This window comes from Ciona intestinalis, unplaced genomic scaffold (genome assembly GCF_000224145.3).
Source record: "Ciona intestinalis unplaced genomic scaffold, KH HT000065.2, whole genome shotgun sequence".
NCBI classification, from domain to species: domain Eukaryota; kingdom Metazoa; phylum Chordata; class Ascidiacea; order Phlebobranchia; family Cionidae; genus Ciona; species Ciona intestinalis.
In genome coordinates, this window is record NW_004190387.2 from 86,718 (window position 1) to 103,126 (window position 16,409).

Genomic DNA, 16,409 nt, shown 5'->3' on the forward strand with positions numbered 1-16,409 from the left:
TTTTCATAAATGTTGTTTTCCATATTTTATGAAACACTGCATTAAAATCAATTTCCCTTGGATTTTTGTGTGTTTCCTTCACAGCAAGGACGTAAATTTGCTGGAGCACATACAGGTAGTCTGCAGATGGGCATTTAAGCAGTCCAGGCACTTTCTCCATCATGTCAATAAGAGACCCTCGTCGCTCGTCACCTTGGAGTAGTAACACCATTTTGGTTTTTGATGGAAAAAAACTCAAAGCTTTTTTTATAGTGTAACCTCCTAAATGTTCAATGGTTGAAAAGACATATGGAGTAATTTCAGTTTCAATAGATTCACAACCATCAGGGTTTACAACAGGGGGTTTGTATTGCATTATTTCTTTTAAAATTTTTAACAAGTTGTGGGCAGCAATTGAATTTTTATTTTCCGATTTGAATAAACTGCATGCGTTGTTGCAATGTTGTGGAAATTTAGCTATAACTTTGTCCCGGTTCTTGAACCCGCTCATTGCAAATTCAGCCATAATATTAGAAATGATACGTTCACCATCATTGGACAGTTCCTTTTCACAGACTCTTTTACAAAAAGAATTAAAATTTTTTCCGAAATCAGTAGGTTCAATATCTGCTGGATCAGAACTCAATGCATAAGTTCTGATATTTTTACATGTAAAGTCCTTATATCTGGTGCTGCCTGTCAGAGAATCAGCAAATAGGTCGTCCAGAAAACTTTCGTTCAACTCTTCTTGGACATTAATATCTTTAGAACACTGTGCAGTACTGGATGAAGCAGAGGCCATTGTATATTATAAGCTATAGCTATTCTATGATGATTATTTCCAATCTGGCTACAAATGTAATTTCTTTTCGCAAACGATCAGTCAAATTCGCTTAACTATTAAAAATGTGTCACTGTACATTATACAACAATTTTCGCGATCCTTTTCCGTATATAAACATATAAAAATGCTTATATACGGACTCTGCCTTGCACTGTTATACTGCACTGTCTGGCTGAACTGTCGGGCGATGTGCAACTGTGCACTCATGCGTGAAAAGTGGTCACGTGGTCTCGTTAGCGTACTATCACTTCAGTATACTATGGTTTTATAGCATATTTACATTAACTGTTACACCTGGTGCAAGGTATTTAGGTAGCGCTTGTGTCTGTAATACGTTGGCCTTAACTACACTGCTATTTTTATGTATGAACTGTAGCACTGTGGGGTAAGATGGGATACCGTTAGCGCCTAATTTCCATATTTCCTACTCGTGTTTTAAACAATTAACAATACTTTTCTTAGGGGCGTGGGGATACGGTTTTATAATTCTTTAAATATATATTCTTCGTTTATTACTAAGTTGGGCGATAAATAATAATGAAAACATCTCCTATCTTACCCCAGCCTAGTATATGTGTAAATATATGTACAATACTTCGTTTTAAAATAAATAAAAAAATCGCAATGAAAAATCAGCTCACCAGCAAAACTAGACCGTCGGGGCATTTGCATCCTTCATACGCGACTCCCTCGTCACAAAGAGCGTTGTTACGTAATGAATCACCCCGGTCAAGGTCCTCGCAACTGAGCTGACTACATGGCGTCACCTTGTGGCTGTGAATCATGTTGTTGGGGCACCGCACGGTGGCGCCACAGGACTCAGAAGAGCAATTCCATAATCCAGCAAGACAAGTGCTGGCAAACAAAAAAATTTTAATCATTAAATTTAAAAATATCTTTATATAAAAAAAAATTCATAATTTTTTATATTATAAACTAAAAACTTTTCAAAATGTTATAATAAAAAAAAATAAATAAAAAAAATGCTGCAATCATATCATAATGAAACTACATTTTGCTATCGACCCGGGATAAGCAGGACAGTATACAATCGTATCAAATTCAGGATAATAATTATCGATTTCGTCTCGTAGATAGAAGTCAGCTACACCACGATGAATTCAACCTATCCTGACGTCACAGAGAAGGTTAATTTCATTGTGACGTAACAGACCAAAATATGAGATCAAAACGACATAATATTGATAGGCTGGGGTAAGATGAGATATTGTTAGCACCTAAATCCCAAATTTTCGAATCGTGTTTTAACAAATAAGAACGCCTTTTTAGAGCTACAGAGCTACGGTTATATACTTCTGTAAACATTTTTTGTTTACTACCAAATGGGACGAGAAAAGAGAATAAAAACATGTCCCATTTTATCCCATCCGACTATTTAACACGGGTGTTCTATTCCACATACTATATGATTTATAATCTGTAAGTTACCAAACAAGGTTTCTCACCAGTGAATGCATCCAGTTTGCTTTTCGAATCCAACTTCATAAATTCTCCCGTTAATATTGCAAGGACATTCTTCTGTGGCAACGCATATGCTGTTCTCGTGTCCGGGAAAACCCCTTGTAGCGAGTCCTACATAAAACAAAAATTAAAATTAAAAAAAAACTTGTTTAAAACAAAAGTTTTATTAAAACGATAAATTTAAAACCTTAAGCTTTCTAATTCTCACAGATTAATAAACATTAATTCTCTAAAACTAAAACAAACAAAATTTACTAAAAAACGAAATTTAAATCTGCATAACTGAGAAAATATTTAATAAAACAGAATAATAACTCTAAAACTTTCACTCTTTTTCCATCGGTACCTCTCATTACTGAGTGGGTAAAACCTTCCTCAAAGTTTAGCTCTGTGGAAAAAATGCGTTTACCCTCCGCGCATTTACACCCTGGCATGCAAGGTGCTTCTGTTGTGGGGGATTTCCCGTTGTATCCAGGTAACGGTCTGCTGACGTCATCACATGACGTCATTCCGAATGGGATACATTCGTCGAAGAGTAAATGTGGCGGACAACTGACGTCTGTAATTGAAATATATTACTGTGGGGTATGATGGGATATCCTTAGCACATAACATTCCACGTTTTCTAATTGTATTTTGCGCAATTCACAATGTTCTTTTAAGGTAATTTTCTCAAAAAAACTAGGTAACTTTATATCAAATTATTTTCTAAAAATATGTTCAAATTTGTACGCACCACACTCTCCACCAAGAGCTGGGTCCTCTCGCCAGGACGACGTCATCGTGACGTCACTGCTTTGGAAACAAGCGAGAGCATACGCAGATAGTGATCGACACGCTGTAGCAGGGGTGGGTTCGGGAGAAGAACAAACATCGTGGAAGCAAATTTGTTGGAAAGACGAAGCGTCGATCACTTGGTTACAATTCTAAAAGGTTTGATTAATATTTCGATTTGCGTGTACTATGGGGTTAAGACGGGTACTATACAAGCACAAAAAAACTATTTTTCCTGATCGTGTTTAAACAATTATCAACAGTATATATGGGAGTGGTGAGGATACGGTTTTATATTTCTTTGAATTTCATTTTTTACTAGCAAATAGGCCGAAAAAATAGAATAAAAAGATGTCCCGTCTTTCCCCATCCACCATATATATTATATCCTATATACTTAGTAGGAAAATCGTAAAAATATACCTGAAAACTTTCGCTGTTGAAAACTGAGCATAATCTATTCGCATATTCCTTCCTTTGAGCATGAGTTTCGCAAGGATTCATCGAAAATGACGTCGAGTTCGCATTGTCTTGATTGTAACATGCTTTACCATCGTCTGTGTATAAGATGTGTTAATACAGTTTATGGCATATACAAAGCTTTAATGAATGGGCACGTATTTTAAACGAAAACTTACCAGAAATAGTTAGGTTTTTTGGGGGTTAGATTAGATATTCAAAATATTTAAGTAAAATAAAGTAATTTTAAATTATTCCTTCGGTTACAATAGCGAAGATCATATCAGTTAAAATAACAACACATTCATTGCAACCGTAGTCTAATATGTAAGATAAAGTAAAAGAAAAACACTACGTAATGACACACCATTCAATCACTTGCGTGCCCAACAAAACTGTTGTTTTACTAATATTAAAGCTACATGATAACCTGAAACCTTCCAACATGAAAAAAGTACCACAACGACACACACGTGCTCAAAAACTCATATTTTACCGTCTGTGCGAAAACCGGATACGAATAAATCCGACACCGACTCTGTGTCGCCGTCTCGTGTTAGAAAATCATCTCCATTGTTCCAGTTATAAGTCCCACAAAGACCGAACACCTTTCAAAATACATCATTTGTTAATAATTTTATAGCAACAAGTTATAAAACATTTCATTTGTGTAAAATTTACAACCAGTTTTTTGTAACTTTATTTTTCTTTTAGCCTGACGCATTTTTTAATTGTTAAAAACACGATCAGGAAATATGGGACTTAGGTGCTAACGGTATCCCAACCTACCCAGTATTTTACAATGACCAGAAATGTACCTTGTTAGCGAACACAGGCTCCATTGTGACGTCAAGCAAATCCAAACTTGGTATCCAGACCAAAGTTATTCCAAAACTTCGGAGAATAATTGAATGTGTCGTCGCGTGGCGGACCGAAAACAACTTATTTCTGGAAATGCAATAATTTGATAATAAGCAAAATTACATTGGTACAACATTCTCAATCAACATAAGCGCAAAAATGCCAACACAAAATAGTTGTATATTCTATTTTATTCTATGTGGGTGGGGTCTTTGTCAGGGACCTTGCATTTAGGCCAGAGTTGGCCCATCACCCCAACATTGTATATGCACATTCTGTTCTATATGGGTGAGGTCCTATAGTGAGGCATGCCATGGGACCTGGGGTTTAGGCCAGAGTTGGCCCATCACCCCAACATTGTATATGCACATTCTGTTCTATATGGGTGAGGTCCTATAGTGAGGCATGTCATGGAACCTTGCATTTAGGCCAGAGTTGGCCCATCACCCCAACATTGTATATGCACATTCTGTTCTATATGGGTGAGGTCCTATAGTGAGGCATGCCATGGGACCTGGGGTTTAGGCCAGAGTTGGCCCATCACCCCAACATTGTATATGCACATTCTGTTCTATATGGGTGAGGTCCTATAGTGAGGCATGTCATGGAACCTGGGGTTTAGGCCAGAGTTGGCCCATCACCCCAACATTGTATATGCACATTCTCTTCTATATGGGTGAGGTCCTATAGTGAGGCATGCCATGGGACCTGGGGTTTCGGCCAGAGTTGGCCCATCACCCCAGCATTGTATATGCACATTCTGTTCTATATTGGTGGGGTGCTACAGTGGGACACTATGGGACCCAGGGTTCAGGCAAGAAAAGGCCCACTTTCCCAAAACGGGGATGCTACCACATGAACCTCTTGAGATATTTAAGCCTGTCGCTTCCCGAAGGTATGGTGACAAGGGATTTAACAGTCTCACAAAAACGAAATTTGAACTTTAACCCTTAAAACTGACCTGTATGGCAATTTCACTTGGCTACCGTTCACTGTAACCAACATATTGTTACGTAATATAACTTGATCTGCACCAAGTGTCACACGGACCGAGTAAATACCACGAGAAGGTTGAATATCAGCTTCGACTCGAACAATACTTGATGATGAATGAATGGGTTCCACCAAGATATGCTTCGAACATGTGCTTTCTGGTAGTATGTATCTGCGCAATATAACATGATGTGATAATTCTTTTCGATTGCAAAGATCATGTTATATTTAAAGAACGAAAGGAAGGGAATTAACAGCAAAACGACATCAGTCGTTAAAACACGCTATGGATAAAAAGTGTGGGAAAGTGTCAGCTAAATAACAGGACTGTAGCTGAACCCAACATATAGTACGGTGGGGGAAGATGGGGCATCTTAAGTACATAATATCCAGATATCCTGGTCGTGTTTTAAATAATGAACAACGGTCTATGGGAGCCGTGAAGATATAGATTTATAAATGTTTGATTGTTTATTGTTAACTGCTAAATGGGACGAGAAAACAGAGTTAAAAGGTGTCCCATCTTCTCCCACCCTACTGTATATATTGATGGTATAAGTTGAAACTTTAGACGTTACATGTTTAGTTTACAATTTAGTGAACCCATCAGTGACCCATGACCGGGTTGGCGAAATTACTGTTATATAAGTATCTTGTCTGTATACGCACAAACTCTGGTCTGCCTAATTTCCAATCGATGTAACTTACTTTGATTGGTCGAAAGTTGTCACGTGCCCTGCACTAACCACGTGACACGTAGCGCTGCAGTGATTGGTCGAGCAGTTCCATCTCCCCCTCGCCCCACAAACACAGTCATTACATCGTTCTTTTATCGTCGATCCCTGACCGTAAGTTTGCCCTCTGTGACGACACGGGCACTGCTGTGACGTCACACACGTCTGATTCGTGACGTCATCGCTAACAAATAGGACCTTCCCTTCGGGGCACTGTGAGACACGAAATTTAAAATATATTAAATTGGGGTAGAATGGTACATGTTTTTATTGTCTTTTGTCATCCCATTTGGTAGTAAACAAACAATGAATATAAGACCGTTGTTAATTGTTTAAAAAACGACCAGTAAATATAGGATATTATGTGCTAACGGTATCCACCTTACCAAACAGTACTATATATATATATATATTGAAAAAAAAACTGATTAAAATCGATGCAAACAGAACAAACATGTGATGATAATTTACCTTGCAACCCGGTAGACAGTTGTCTGTACAATATGATGACGTATTCTCTTCCACGTCATCGCATGTGGATGGACACTTGGAAACGCATGAACTAAATTCCATCCCTGTGTAAAAAATAACACAGAATTATATAATTGTCCGATTTGGTAGTAAACAAAGAATTTTACAGAGTAACTATGGCTCCAGGACCAGCGGGGATTAATAAATATGCGTAGAAAGCTGATTAATTAAATTAAAGTATAGGGTGCTGGGGTAAGAGTTGACATGTTTTCATAATACAATAGGGTGGGGGAAGATGGGACACCTTTTAACTCTATTTTTCCGTCCCATTTGGCGGTAAACAAAGAACATTCAAAGAAAAATGAAACTGTGTCTTCATGACTCTCATACACCGTTGTTAATTGTTTAATACACGATCAGGATATCTGGATATTATGTGCTAAAAGTGTCCCATCTTCCCCCACCCTACTATATAAAATACAACGCTTTTATTTCTAAGAATACAGCAAGGAAGAAGATCAGGTCAATTAGTACAGTGAAAAGAAGGAAATACACAACAAAACGACAGTCGTTATATACACGCCACACTCGTATACAATAAGTATATATATATTGTTCCTACCTTCGGGGCATCCCCACGAGCAGCCGTTTCTTTCCATCCAATCTTGAGTGTTGATACCAATAGATATACATCGCATATGGTAGGCCAACATGACGTCACACAATGTTTCATTTGATGACGTCACGTTGACGTCACGACAATTCTGACTGACGCAGCTCTAAATATAAAGATAAAATTTAACACTAAACAATAACTGACCCCGTAAAACAGTTACGTCAACGAATATGACGTGACGAAGCACTTTCATCACAAAAAATGACGTCACAGAAGTAAACGTTATAAAATTTGCCCTCATGAGTACTGACGTCACAAAACACTTACGTCATAAAAATGTTTTGGTTCTAGAATTTCCCTGCATTGATCAAAAGCAGGTTCCGATATTATGACGTCACAAAGCGAACGCGAGATTTGCACACTTGATACGTCACAATCGTCGAACACTTGAACCGATTGATCGTTGCATTGGAAGGAGGGAGGACCGTTATGTAAGCCATTGTTTGGTGTAATGATGTCTATGTTAAGAATATAAAAGCGTAATAGGAATTTTTAACACAGGTGTTTCTAACCAACGTATTGCAAGTTGGGGTAAAATGGGATACCGTTAGCACATAACATTCTATACATTCTAATTGTGTTTCAAACAATTACCAACGTTCTTTTACAGTCGAGAAAATGCCTTTATATAATCCTATAAATGTTCTTTGTTTACTACCAGATTGAAGAAGAAAAGGGAATGGAAACATGTCCCATCTTACCCCAACCTACTACATAATTTAACGACAAGATAGGTTTTTTAAACTTCCACGCTATCCATCTTACTTCAAAGTACTATATTACTATTGCATCAGTTATCATTAGAATATTAAGTATTTGGGCAAAATACAGAAAATGTTTTAGATTTTTTCACCTTGTACCCTCCAGTTTTCGACCTCCCCATGCACCCCACACAATCCTCTAGTCTCCATTACATCCAAGGTTTCTCCTATTGTGACGACAACAATGGATGCATTGTTCCACGTCACAGTCAGTCCAATAGGAGTTTCAATGGAAACGAAAAAATCCAAGAATTTGATGATGACACCTGGAAATAATGAAATGCTATTGAATGTAATAGATTTGGATGTAATTTCTTTTTTTCCCATATGGTGACCGGAAAATGACATTCGTTATAACACGGGTGTTCTGTTTCATTCACCTCGTGCCTGCTTACGAGTTACCACGTATACAACTTTAGGGATATTATTACATATATTTAGAGATAGCTGACAAATTTGACAACCCATATGAAGTGGCCACTGAGTTAAAGCAATATCGGTCAGGTGTCCAAAGACACACACGCCCACAATGGTAGCAGAAAAACTTTGGACAAGATGCCGGCGTGCTAATTACCTTTCCGCCGCAAAAAAATAATCCCATTTTTTTACCTTTTTCCACGAATGGCGACCGGTTGGAGACCATACGATCGTTGAAATAAATTTCGTTTTCAACAAACGTTATTGTGACGTCATTTTCCAACACGACCAACAATTTCTTTCCACAATTTGTTCCATTTTCGCATTTTACAGTTTGTACGTCCACCCACCTAAAACAAAGAATGTTAAATTTACAAATCTGTAATCTTAATACCTGAACGTTGCAGTTATTATAGTCAATTCACCGTGTAAGACTGTAAAACTATAGATTAGCAACAAAAAATATGAAATACATACACATAAGCCAAAAAGAGAAAGGAAATTAAAATGAAATTATTTATAAACCAATAGTTTACCATGTTCCATCCGTTGAAGTTAGCAACCTATGCGCGCAGTCGTTGACCACGTGACCTCTACCGCCATCGAATGTGACGTAATGATCTGACCACGTGACGCACGCAGGTGTACGGGTGTCTGTGTATCAATAATAATCAATTTACAAAATTGACTTAAAAAATTGGTAAATTAATAATTAAAAACAAATAACTTAAAGTCTGTTGGTAAAATAATCAATTTAAAGAAAAATAAAGAAATTGTTTATGAAAAAATAAGGTTAAAAATAATTTAATACATTTTTTAAAGGTTTATTACTCAAAAATGTGTTGTTAATATTTAATGCACAAACAGGTATTTTGATTTTTGCTTTTTAGAATATTTGCTTTTAAAAATAGGATATAGATATATGATTACCACGTATGCTACTGGTAGAAAAACACGCGGTCTGTTCTATTTATTCCACACGCTACAAAATACTGTTTAAGTTAAGGCAACCATAAACACTTACCAAAAGCGGGAAACGGTTTCGCATGGTTACCCTTTCGTGACGTCACGTCACTACACACGTGACACACATGGTCGCCATGGAAACGCCAAGATTTTCCACCAAGTAAAGAACAACATGTCTCTTTGGTGAAAAACCTCCCTGATAATGACGTCGTGGTGACGTCATCAGCCGCAATAACCGGACATGCTTCGTCAAAGTGGCAAACTACGGTGTCATCTGTTTCTGTTAAGAAGAAAGTTTTAAATACTGTATAAAAAATGCCTAATGTAGAAAACGACAATAAAAAAGATTTGGATTAAACGCCCGCCATCTAACAGCATGCTCAAGACCCTCAATAGAGCGTTGTAAAATGGTCAAAATACGATTACAGAATATGGGATTTAGGTGCAAACGGCACCCATCTTTCCCCGCAGTACTATAGTAGGATGGGGTAAGACGGGACACCTTTAGAACATAATATCCAAATATTCTGACCGTGTTTTTTAAACAATTAACAACGGTCCATGGGAGTCGTGAGGATATGGTTTTATAATTCTTTAAATGTTCTTTGTTTACTACCAAATGGGACGGGAAAATAAAATGAAAATGTGATCCATCTTCCCCACCCTCTATACGTTAAAACAAAAGTTAACTGCACAATTCACTCACTCAGTTCACATTTATCGCCACGAAACCCAGCGCAGCATACTTGTACAATCCTTGTAACATTACGACGTTGTGTTCGTTCGGGAAGATATACGTAACACATTGCGTCATCGCCTTGACTGTTGAAGTATGACGTCACACCAGTGGTTCCACTGTGACGTGACTGTAGGAAACATTTGTTTTGTTTATGGGATTGGTTTGGGTAAGATGGGTAGTGTTTTAATTCTATTTTATCATCACTTTTAGTAGTGAACCAAGGATATTTACAGAAATTTATAACTTATTTTCGCCACTCTAAGGGGGCGACTTACTTGTTTAAAACCCGTTTAGAAAATATTGGTTATAGTTTCTAACGGTTTCGTATATTACCGCTCAATATATACGTATTGAAAAGGTTGCTACCGTTTATCCTTTCTATAATGCCGTTTACTGTACATTATGTTGAAAAATCCGATTGAACAGAGCAGTTTGTTTCAACAGCAACAATTATAACATAGCAAAAATAAATCATTTATAACTGATAGCTATAATACAACATCTCATGATCTTAATATACGTATAAGCCTAACCCCCCCCCATATATATATATATATATAATTAATCGCTCCAAATAAATGTAACAACAAGCTCAAAGAAACAACAAAAACAAAAAGTTCGTCTTGAATGTATCAAATCTAAATTATTAAACACTTATTCTTGCTGCATGCAACTGTTTTCTGAACTCTCTGTAACTTTTGTCTCGCAAAATGGAGGCGCCTCCAAGACAAACTATTAGCAATTAACGTTTTTCGCACATTTTGCGCCAAGAGAGCGAAACGTATGTGAGTAACACATGTTACACACGCGGCACCCAAAACATTTATAAGCGCAATATAACGTGAATGAATGCAACTTGTTTATCGTCGTGTGACGGCACAATCACCAGTATAACACGGATATTTAAACGGATATAAATCATAACCTTTAATTCATAAGAACCCAGAAAATGTTTATTATATTTATAAAATTTAAACTAAATTTTCTTATTTTTAAAAACTTAACAAATCTAACTTTGTTTTAGTTTTAAAATTTAAACCACAAAATAACTAAAACTTACCTTCATTCTGACGTCATCATATTTCCAACCTCGTTGAACAAACTTGTATAATTCTAAACAATCAACGCTTCGCTCCTCCCTCTGTGACGTCACAATCTCTTCGATTGTTGTTTGATTCACTGCGCACCATCTTGCCCATGCACTGTGACGTAACAATAAAATAAAAAATGACAATGCTAAATGTCAAGATGTATTGAGATATAGTATGGTGGGGTAAGATGGTTCATGTTTTCATTCTCTTTTATCTTCCATGTGGAAGTAAACAAAGAATATTTAAATAATTTGATAAGCGTGACTTCACACGTTTTTAATTGTTAAAAACATGATCAGGAAATACGGGATATTATTTGCTAGTGATATCCCATCTTACCCCACAGTACTATAGCGAGGACCATATATATAACAAACAGGTTACAGAAGATCAAATATGCAACAAACGTGTTACAGCTCCACGTGTATGATATATTATTAATAACAAAATATACGAATTCATTGTATTTAAACATAGATACAATAATATATAGTAAAACATACCATTTAATATCGACGAATAGAACCAGCAGAAACAAAAATCGTAGCATCACTTCGCACTCGTTATAGAAATCTGTCGTATCAGTTATTACGCATGCACTACACAACAACAGTAGATAAATCTAATTGACTTTTGACGAATTGGTCGCTCTTATATATCGGTCGTTGCTTGTCAAAATTCCCGATCTGTCAAATGCATGTTGCCATCCCGAAAAATCGTTCTCGGATTAGCAAACACGCAATAAGGTCATGACAATGCGCTGTGTGACGTAACAATTGTGGATCATATTAGACAATAACTGCAGCTGCGAGCGACGGCCGTGTTACGAAACAAGCATGATTGTGACGTAACAATATATATTATGTTGTTTAAATAAAAAAACAATCACTTCAAAGTAAGTAACACATTGAACATTAAAATTAAAACGAAAATATTACTTTTATTTTATTTTCGGTTGTGAGCTGTAGAAAAAGGTGAACATATAAATTATGAAACTCTCTTATATAATATAACTTGTAATTAATATAAACATAATGTTTTGCATTTTTTTTATTTTGTTTGGGGTGGCATGTTATAGTACTGTGGGGTAAGATGGGAAACCGTTAGCACCAAAATCCCATATTTCCTAATCGTGTTTTTAACAAATGAAAACGCTGTTTTAAAATAGTGAGGATACAGTTATATATAATCCTGTAAATATCCTTTGTTTAAAAAAATAATGTCCCATTTTACCCCACTCCACCACATACACTTTATATTCGCAGATAATGTATTGTTTGTTGGATAACATTATGTTGCAGTTATATAAACAAAATCAAAAGTTCACAATCGAGTTCATTTTGAGTCCAGTCCTCGGGTTTGGTGTGAAAGACCACGGGACGTCACAATGACCTCTCTGTGACGTATTATATGTTTGTTACACACAGCGTGTGGTAATCTTACATAACTCTAGTAATATTTATCTAAAATTAAACTGAAATAGTAATTGTGTTATATAAAGATTTGTAACTAACGCTAGCTGGGCGAAAATGGATGGCGTTACGGTAGTTATATATAGTAGGGTGGAGAAATATGGGACACCCTTTCATTCTGATATTTGGATATTATGCGCTAAAGGTGTCCCGTATTCCCCCACCCCACTTTATTTTATATACTCCAGCAATTTTTTTTCGATACAATTGTGGTTTCTTATAAACGCGTAAAGGTGTACACAGTATCCGGCATGCGAATTCGCTTACGAAGTTGTGTGCAAACCCATTACAGAGTTCCGCATGCGGCAGCGAAATCAGGACAAAACAGACAAAACGGACGAATTCCGGATACTGTGTACAGCCACCTTAAGGCAATAAACTTTAAATACATCACAGGTGCTGTAGGCTCCAACATATACAGAAGAAGTCACATACACGAAAAGAGAATTCCGGACAGCCAAAAGTACAAGTTATTTTTGTAAGTATACGCCATATAATTAGTATAAATATAATTAGCTCGAATAACTGAAGTGGGCTATACAGAAAATGGCCTGGACAGTAATAAGAAAGAAAAAATTACTGATTTGAAAATTACTTACACTGCAGCGTTGTATATATTCCTAAATATGAAAATGGTATTATTTAATTCTAAGTAAAGTAGTCTAAAGGGAAAAGCCGAAACAGTGCCACAAAATTTTAATAGTTATTAATAGTAAACGTCGAATTTCTTAGGTGGGAGCAGCAGTGGGACAAAGGGAAGAAATTACTGATTTAAAAGTTAAAAGCACTGTGGCAGGAAATGTATATTAAATATATGAAAAAAAATATGTTGAATTCAGTTATTTTCTATGACTTGGTCGCACACGTTTATGCGTGCATGGGGAGCGCTGGTAAGGATCGCATGTGGAACTTCCGCAGCAATCAGTAGCATCATGTGAACGGCGGTGTCTAGTTTCAACTGCAGGGGCGCTATCACATGTACTTGTCACTTCACAGCTAGTATGGCCAGTGTCGCAAAAACCGTGGCGTGGCCTCGTGCCACTGCTTTCTTGGTGGCGTGACTGGCGCCTCGAATCGTGGCTGCATCCGCCTTTATCTTCTTGCCCAGCAGCAGCGGCGGCGGCAGGGCTTGTGGGCGGCCTACCACCAGTGAAATAATGGTAGATTTGTTGAGCGACGCTGGTTGTCGCATTCAGAGCAGTGCTGGGTCTGAAATAAAGTTATGCTTGCCAGTTGACTTTACAACTTACTGACTACCTGATTAAAATCTGCATTTTCTATCTTAACTGAATAAAATAAACCGCGTATCTGAATAACACAGAATATTGCACACGCTGTGATTGACGTTCTTAAACAAGGTCCGAGAAATTAGGTCTTGAAGTGCAAGGAAGCATTTACGCACACATTGGGGGCAGCCCGGGATGAACCTTGAACTCCCCAACCTCTGTTTCAGAGGTAGGTACAAACCCTTTACCGAACGAAAGGGGTAAAATGTAGGCAAAAGTAACCTGGACAACAGGACACACACACACGCAAACATGGTAGCAGCCAGCCTCGAGTTTAGAAATGCATAACCAACGATATCAGGCATAAGAGGCAAACATCAGGTTTAAAAATGAGATTACACCTTTAAAGGATATAGTTGCCATCAGGCATAATACGATTACAACTTGTCCACACAATTTTCCCACCTCGTTCTTAATTCTTGATATCCATAAAAGAAAGGATGTTCCAGAACTTTCGCCATTGTTGCTCTCTGCGTCACATCCGGTTGTATCAGCTGACGAATCAAAGTCTGCCAAGTTAAGAAAAGTTAGTAGGGTGGGGTAAGATGGTCAATATTTTACTTGTACTTCTACTTGGTAGTAAACAAAGATTATTTACAGATTACATGCCTGAATTATCACGAATAAAGCATAGAAATGAATGAATGAATTTAACTTATTTATCCTCGCATGGCGAGGCAACAACAGTTGTTATTACACGGGTGTTCTGTTTCATACACCTCGTGCCCGCTTACGAGTTACCACGTATGTAACTTTGTGTGAAAACAGTATTCCCTTTGGCCATCATTCTTGAGCTAAAACTCGTTTTTTACCTTGAGTTCCCCTGACAGAACGTCATTAACACGGGGTGGAAACCGAAGATGATTCTTCAGTTGGATTTTTAGCATCTTCTTAACATTCGAATCATCAAACGGCATGTGGCCACAAGACATGATGTATAAGATGACACCTAAACTCCACATATCGTGCATACGAGGGTCGTATGGTTTGCCTGTGTTTAAAATGGAAAATTTGGTGAATTGCATGAATATGTTAATTGCTTTATTCTCGCGTTGCCGAAAAACGACAGTGGTTGTATACAGTAGTGTGGGGTAAGATGGAACACCTTTGGCGCATAATATCCAAATATCCTGATTGTGTTTTAAACAATTAACCACGGTCTATGGAAGTTGTGAGGATATGGTTTCATAATGTTCTTTGTTTACTACTAAATGGTGCGATAAAATAGAATGAAAAGGTGTCCCGTCTTCCCCCACCCTGCTATAACACGGGTGTTCTGTTTTGTTCACCTCGTGCCCGTTAACGAGTTATACCACATGTAATTTTGTGAGAATAAAGGAAAAAATGTAACTGTTATATATTTGTGTAGTGGTGCGACGGCAGTCGTTATAACAAGGGTCAATGAAAGTTGTGAGGATACGGTTTTAAAACTGTTTAAATATACTCTTTGTTTACTACCAAGTGAAACGAGAAAAAGAGAATGCAAACGTTAACCATTTTACCTTAACCCGCTATATCCATGCTAAAATTAAGTTGTTTGGTCAGGTTTGTTTAGTTACCTTGTATTATCTCGGGAGCGGCATAAGCAGCCGATCCACAAAAGGTACTGCTTAACACCATGCGCCCTCTAGCGTCTGTGTTCATCGGTTTAGAAAATCCGAAATCGGTGAGCAAAAGTTTGAAGTTTTTGTCAAGAAGCAGATTTTCACACTTCAAATCTCTGGAAATAGTAAATGGAAAAACGCTACGTTTTGAAGTTTGTGACTATACGTAAACTCGTAAGCGGACACGAGGTGTATAAAAACAAAACACCCGTGTGACTGTCATTGCCCCGCCATGCGAAGACAAACAAGTAACATATGTGGTAACTCGTTAGCAGGCACATGGTGTATGAATCAGAACACCCGTGTTATAACGACTGTCATTGCCCCGCCATGCAAGGATAAAGCAAGTTACATACATCCAGCTTACCGGTGGCAAATATTCTTCTCATGGCAATAGTTAATAGCTTGGCAGAGCTCCCAGAAATACCGCTTGATGTCGTACTCGGGCAACGCTCCCCGTTTTTGAACAAACCGAAGCATATCCCCATTTCTAGCAGCTTCCATGACAATGTACACGTATCCATCACTTGCCTAAGTAATATAAAAGTTACATTTCTGTAATAAAATTCGCGAATAACAGTTACAATATAAATAGCTTTATTTGTTTCTTCGATTACGGTATAACGATACGTTATGACGACTGTAGTTACCCCGCCATGCGAGGATAAATAAGTTACATATGTGGTAACTTGTAAGCCGGCACGAAGTGTATGAAACAGAACAACCGTGTTATAACGACTGTAGTTGCCCCTCCATGCATGGATAAATAAGTTACATACGTGGTAACTGGTAAGCGTGCA

At 37.4% G+C, this 16,409-nt stretch overlaps 2 protein-coding genes across 3 annotated transcripts in view; both read right to left on the reverse strand.

Moving 5' to 3' along the window:
- The window catches only part of sspo (SCO-spondin), a 51,129-nt gene extending 39,267 nt beyond the window's left edge, over positions 1 to 11,862 (reverse strand). Inside the window, exons 1-18 of the mRNA XM_026838181.1 lie at positions 11,751 to 11,862; positions 11,217 to 11,358; positions 10,124 to 10,283; positions 9,476 to 9,697; positions 8,988 to 9,105; positions 8,644 to 8,801; positions 8,127 to 8,300; positions 7,541 to 7,731; positions 7,220 to 7,376; positions 6,598 to 6,701; positions 6,101 to 6,339; positions 5,361 to 5,564; positions 4,357 to 4,486; positions 4,035 to 4,146; positions 3,503 to 3,636; positions 3,042 to 3,231; positions 2,715 to 2,864; positions 2,290 to 2,416 (exon numbers count right to left, since the gene is read on the reverse strand). Coding sequence (XP_026693982.1) covers positions 2,290 to 2,416; positions 2,715 to 2,864; positions 3,042 to 3,231; positions 3,503 to 3,636; positions 4,035 to 4,146; positions 4,357 to 4,486; positions 5,361 to 5,564; positions 6,101 to 6,339; positions 6,598 to 6,701; positions 7,220 to 7,376; positions 7,541 to 7,731; positions 8,127 to 8,300; positions 8,644 to 8,801; positions 8,988 to 9,105; positions 9,476 to 9,697; positions 10,124 to 10,283; positions 11,217 to 11,358; positions 11,751 to 11,797 — 2,759 coding nt within the window. The 5' untranslated portion in view covers positions 11,798 to 11,862. The remainder of the gene's footprint in view (positions 1 to 2,289; positions 2,417 to 2,714; positions 2,865 to 3,041; positions 3,232 to 3,502; positions 3,637 to 4,034; positions 4,147 to 4,356; positions 4,487 to 5,360; positions 5,565 to 6,100; positions 6,340 to 6,597; positions 6,702 to 7,219; positions 7,377 to 7,540; positions 7,732 to 8,126; positions 8,301 to 8,643; positions 8,802 to 8,987; positions 9,106 to 9,475; positions 9,698 to 10,123; positions 10,284 to 11,216; positions 11,359 to 11,750) is intronic.
- Positions 11,863 to 13,292: 1,430 nt separating this feature from the next.
- The window catches only part of LOC100175360 (testis-specific serine/threonine-protein kinase 1-like), a 5,203-nt gene continuing 2,086 nt past the window's right edge, over positions 13,293 to 16,409 (reverse strand). Inside the window, exons 4-7 of one of the 2 annotated variants that reach the window (XM_018815339.2) lie at positions 15,565 to 15,725; positions 14,818 to 14,996; positions 14,411 to 14,514; positions 13,293 to 13,928 (exon numbers count right to left, since the gene is read on the reverse strand). In XM_018815339.2, coding sequence (XP_018670884.1) covers positions 13,559 to 13,928; positions 14,411 to 14,514; positions 14,818 to 14,996; positions 15,565 to 15,725 — 814 coding nt within the window. In that variant the 3' untranslated portion in view covers positions 13,293 to 13,558. Of the gene's footprint in view, positions 13,929 to 14,410; positions 14,515 to 14,817; positions 14,999 to 15,564; positions 15,726 to 16,409 lie in introns of both variants that reach the window. The other variant, XM_026838189.1, reaches the window with a different exon arrangement.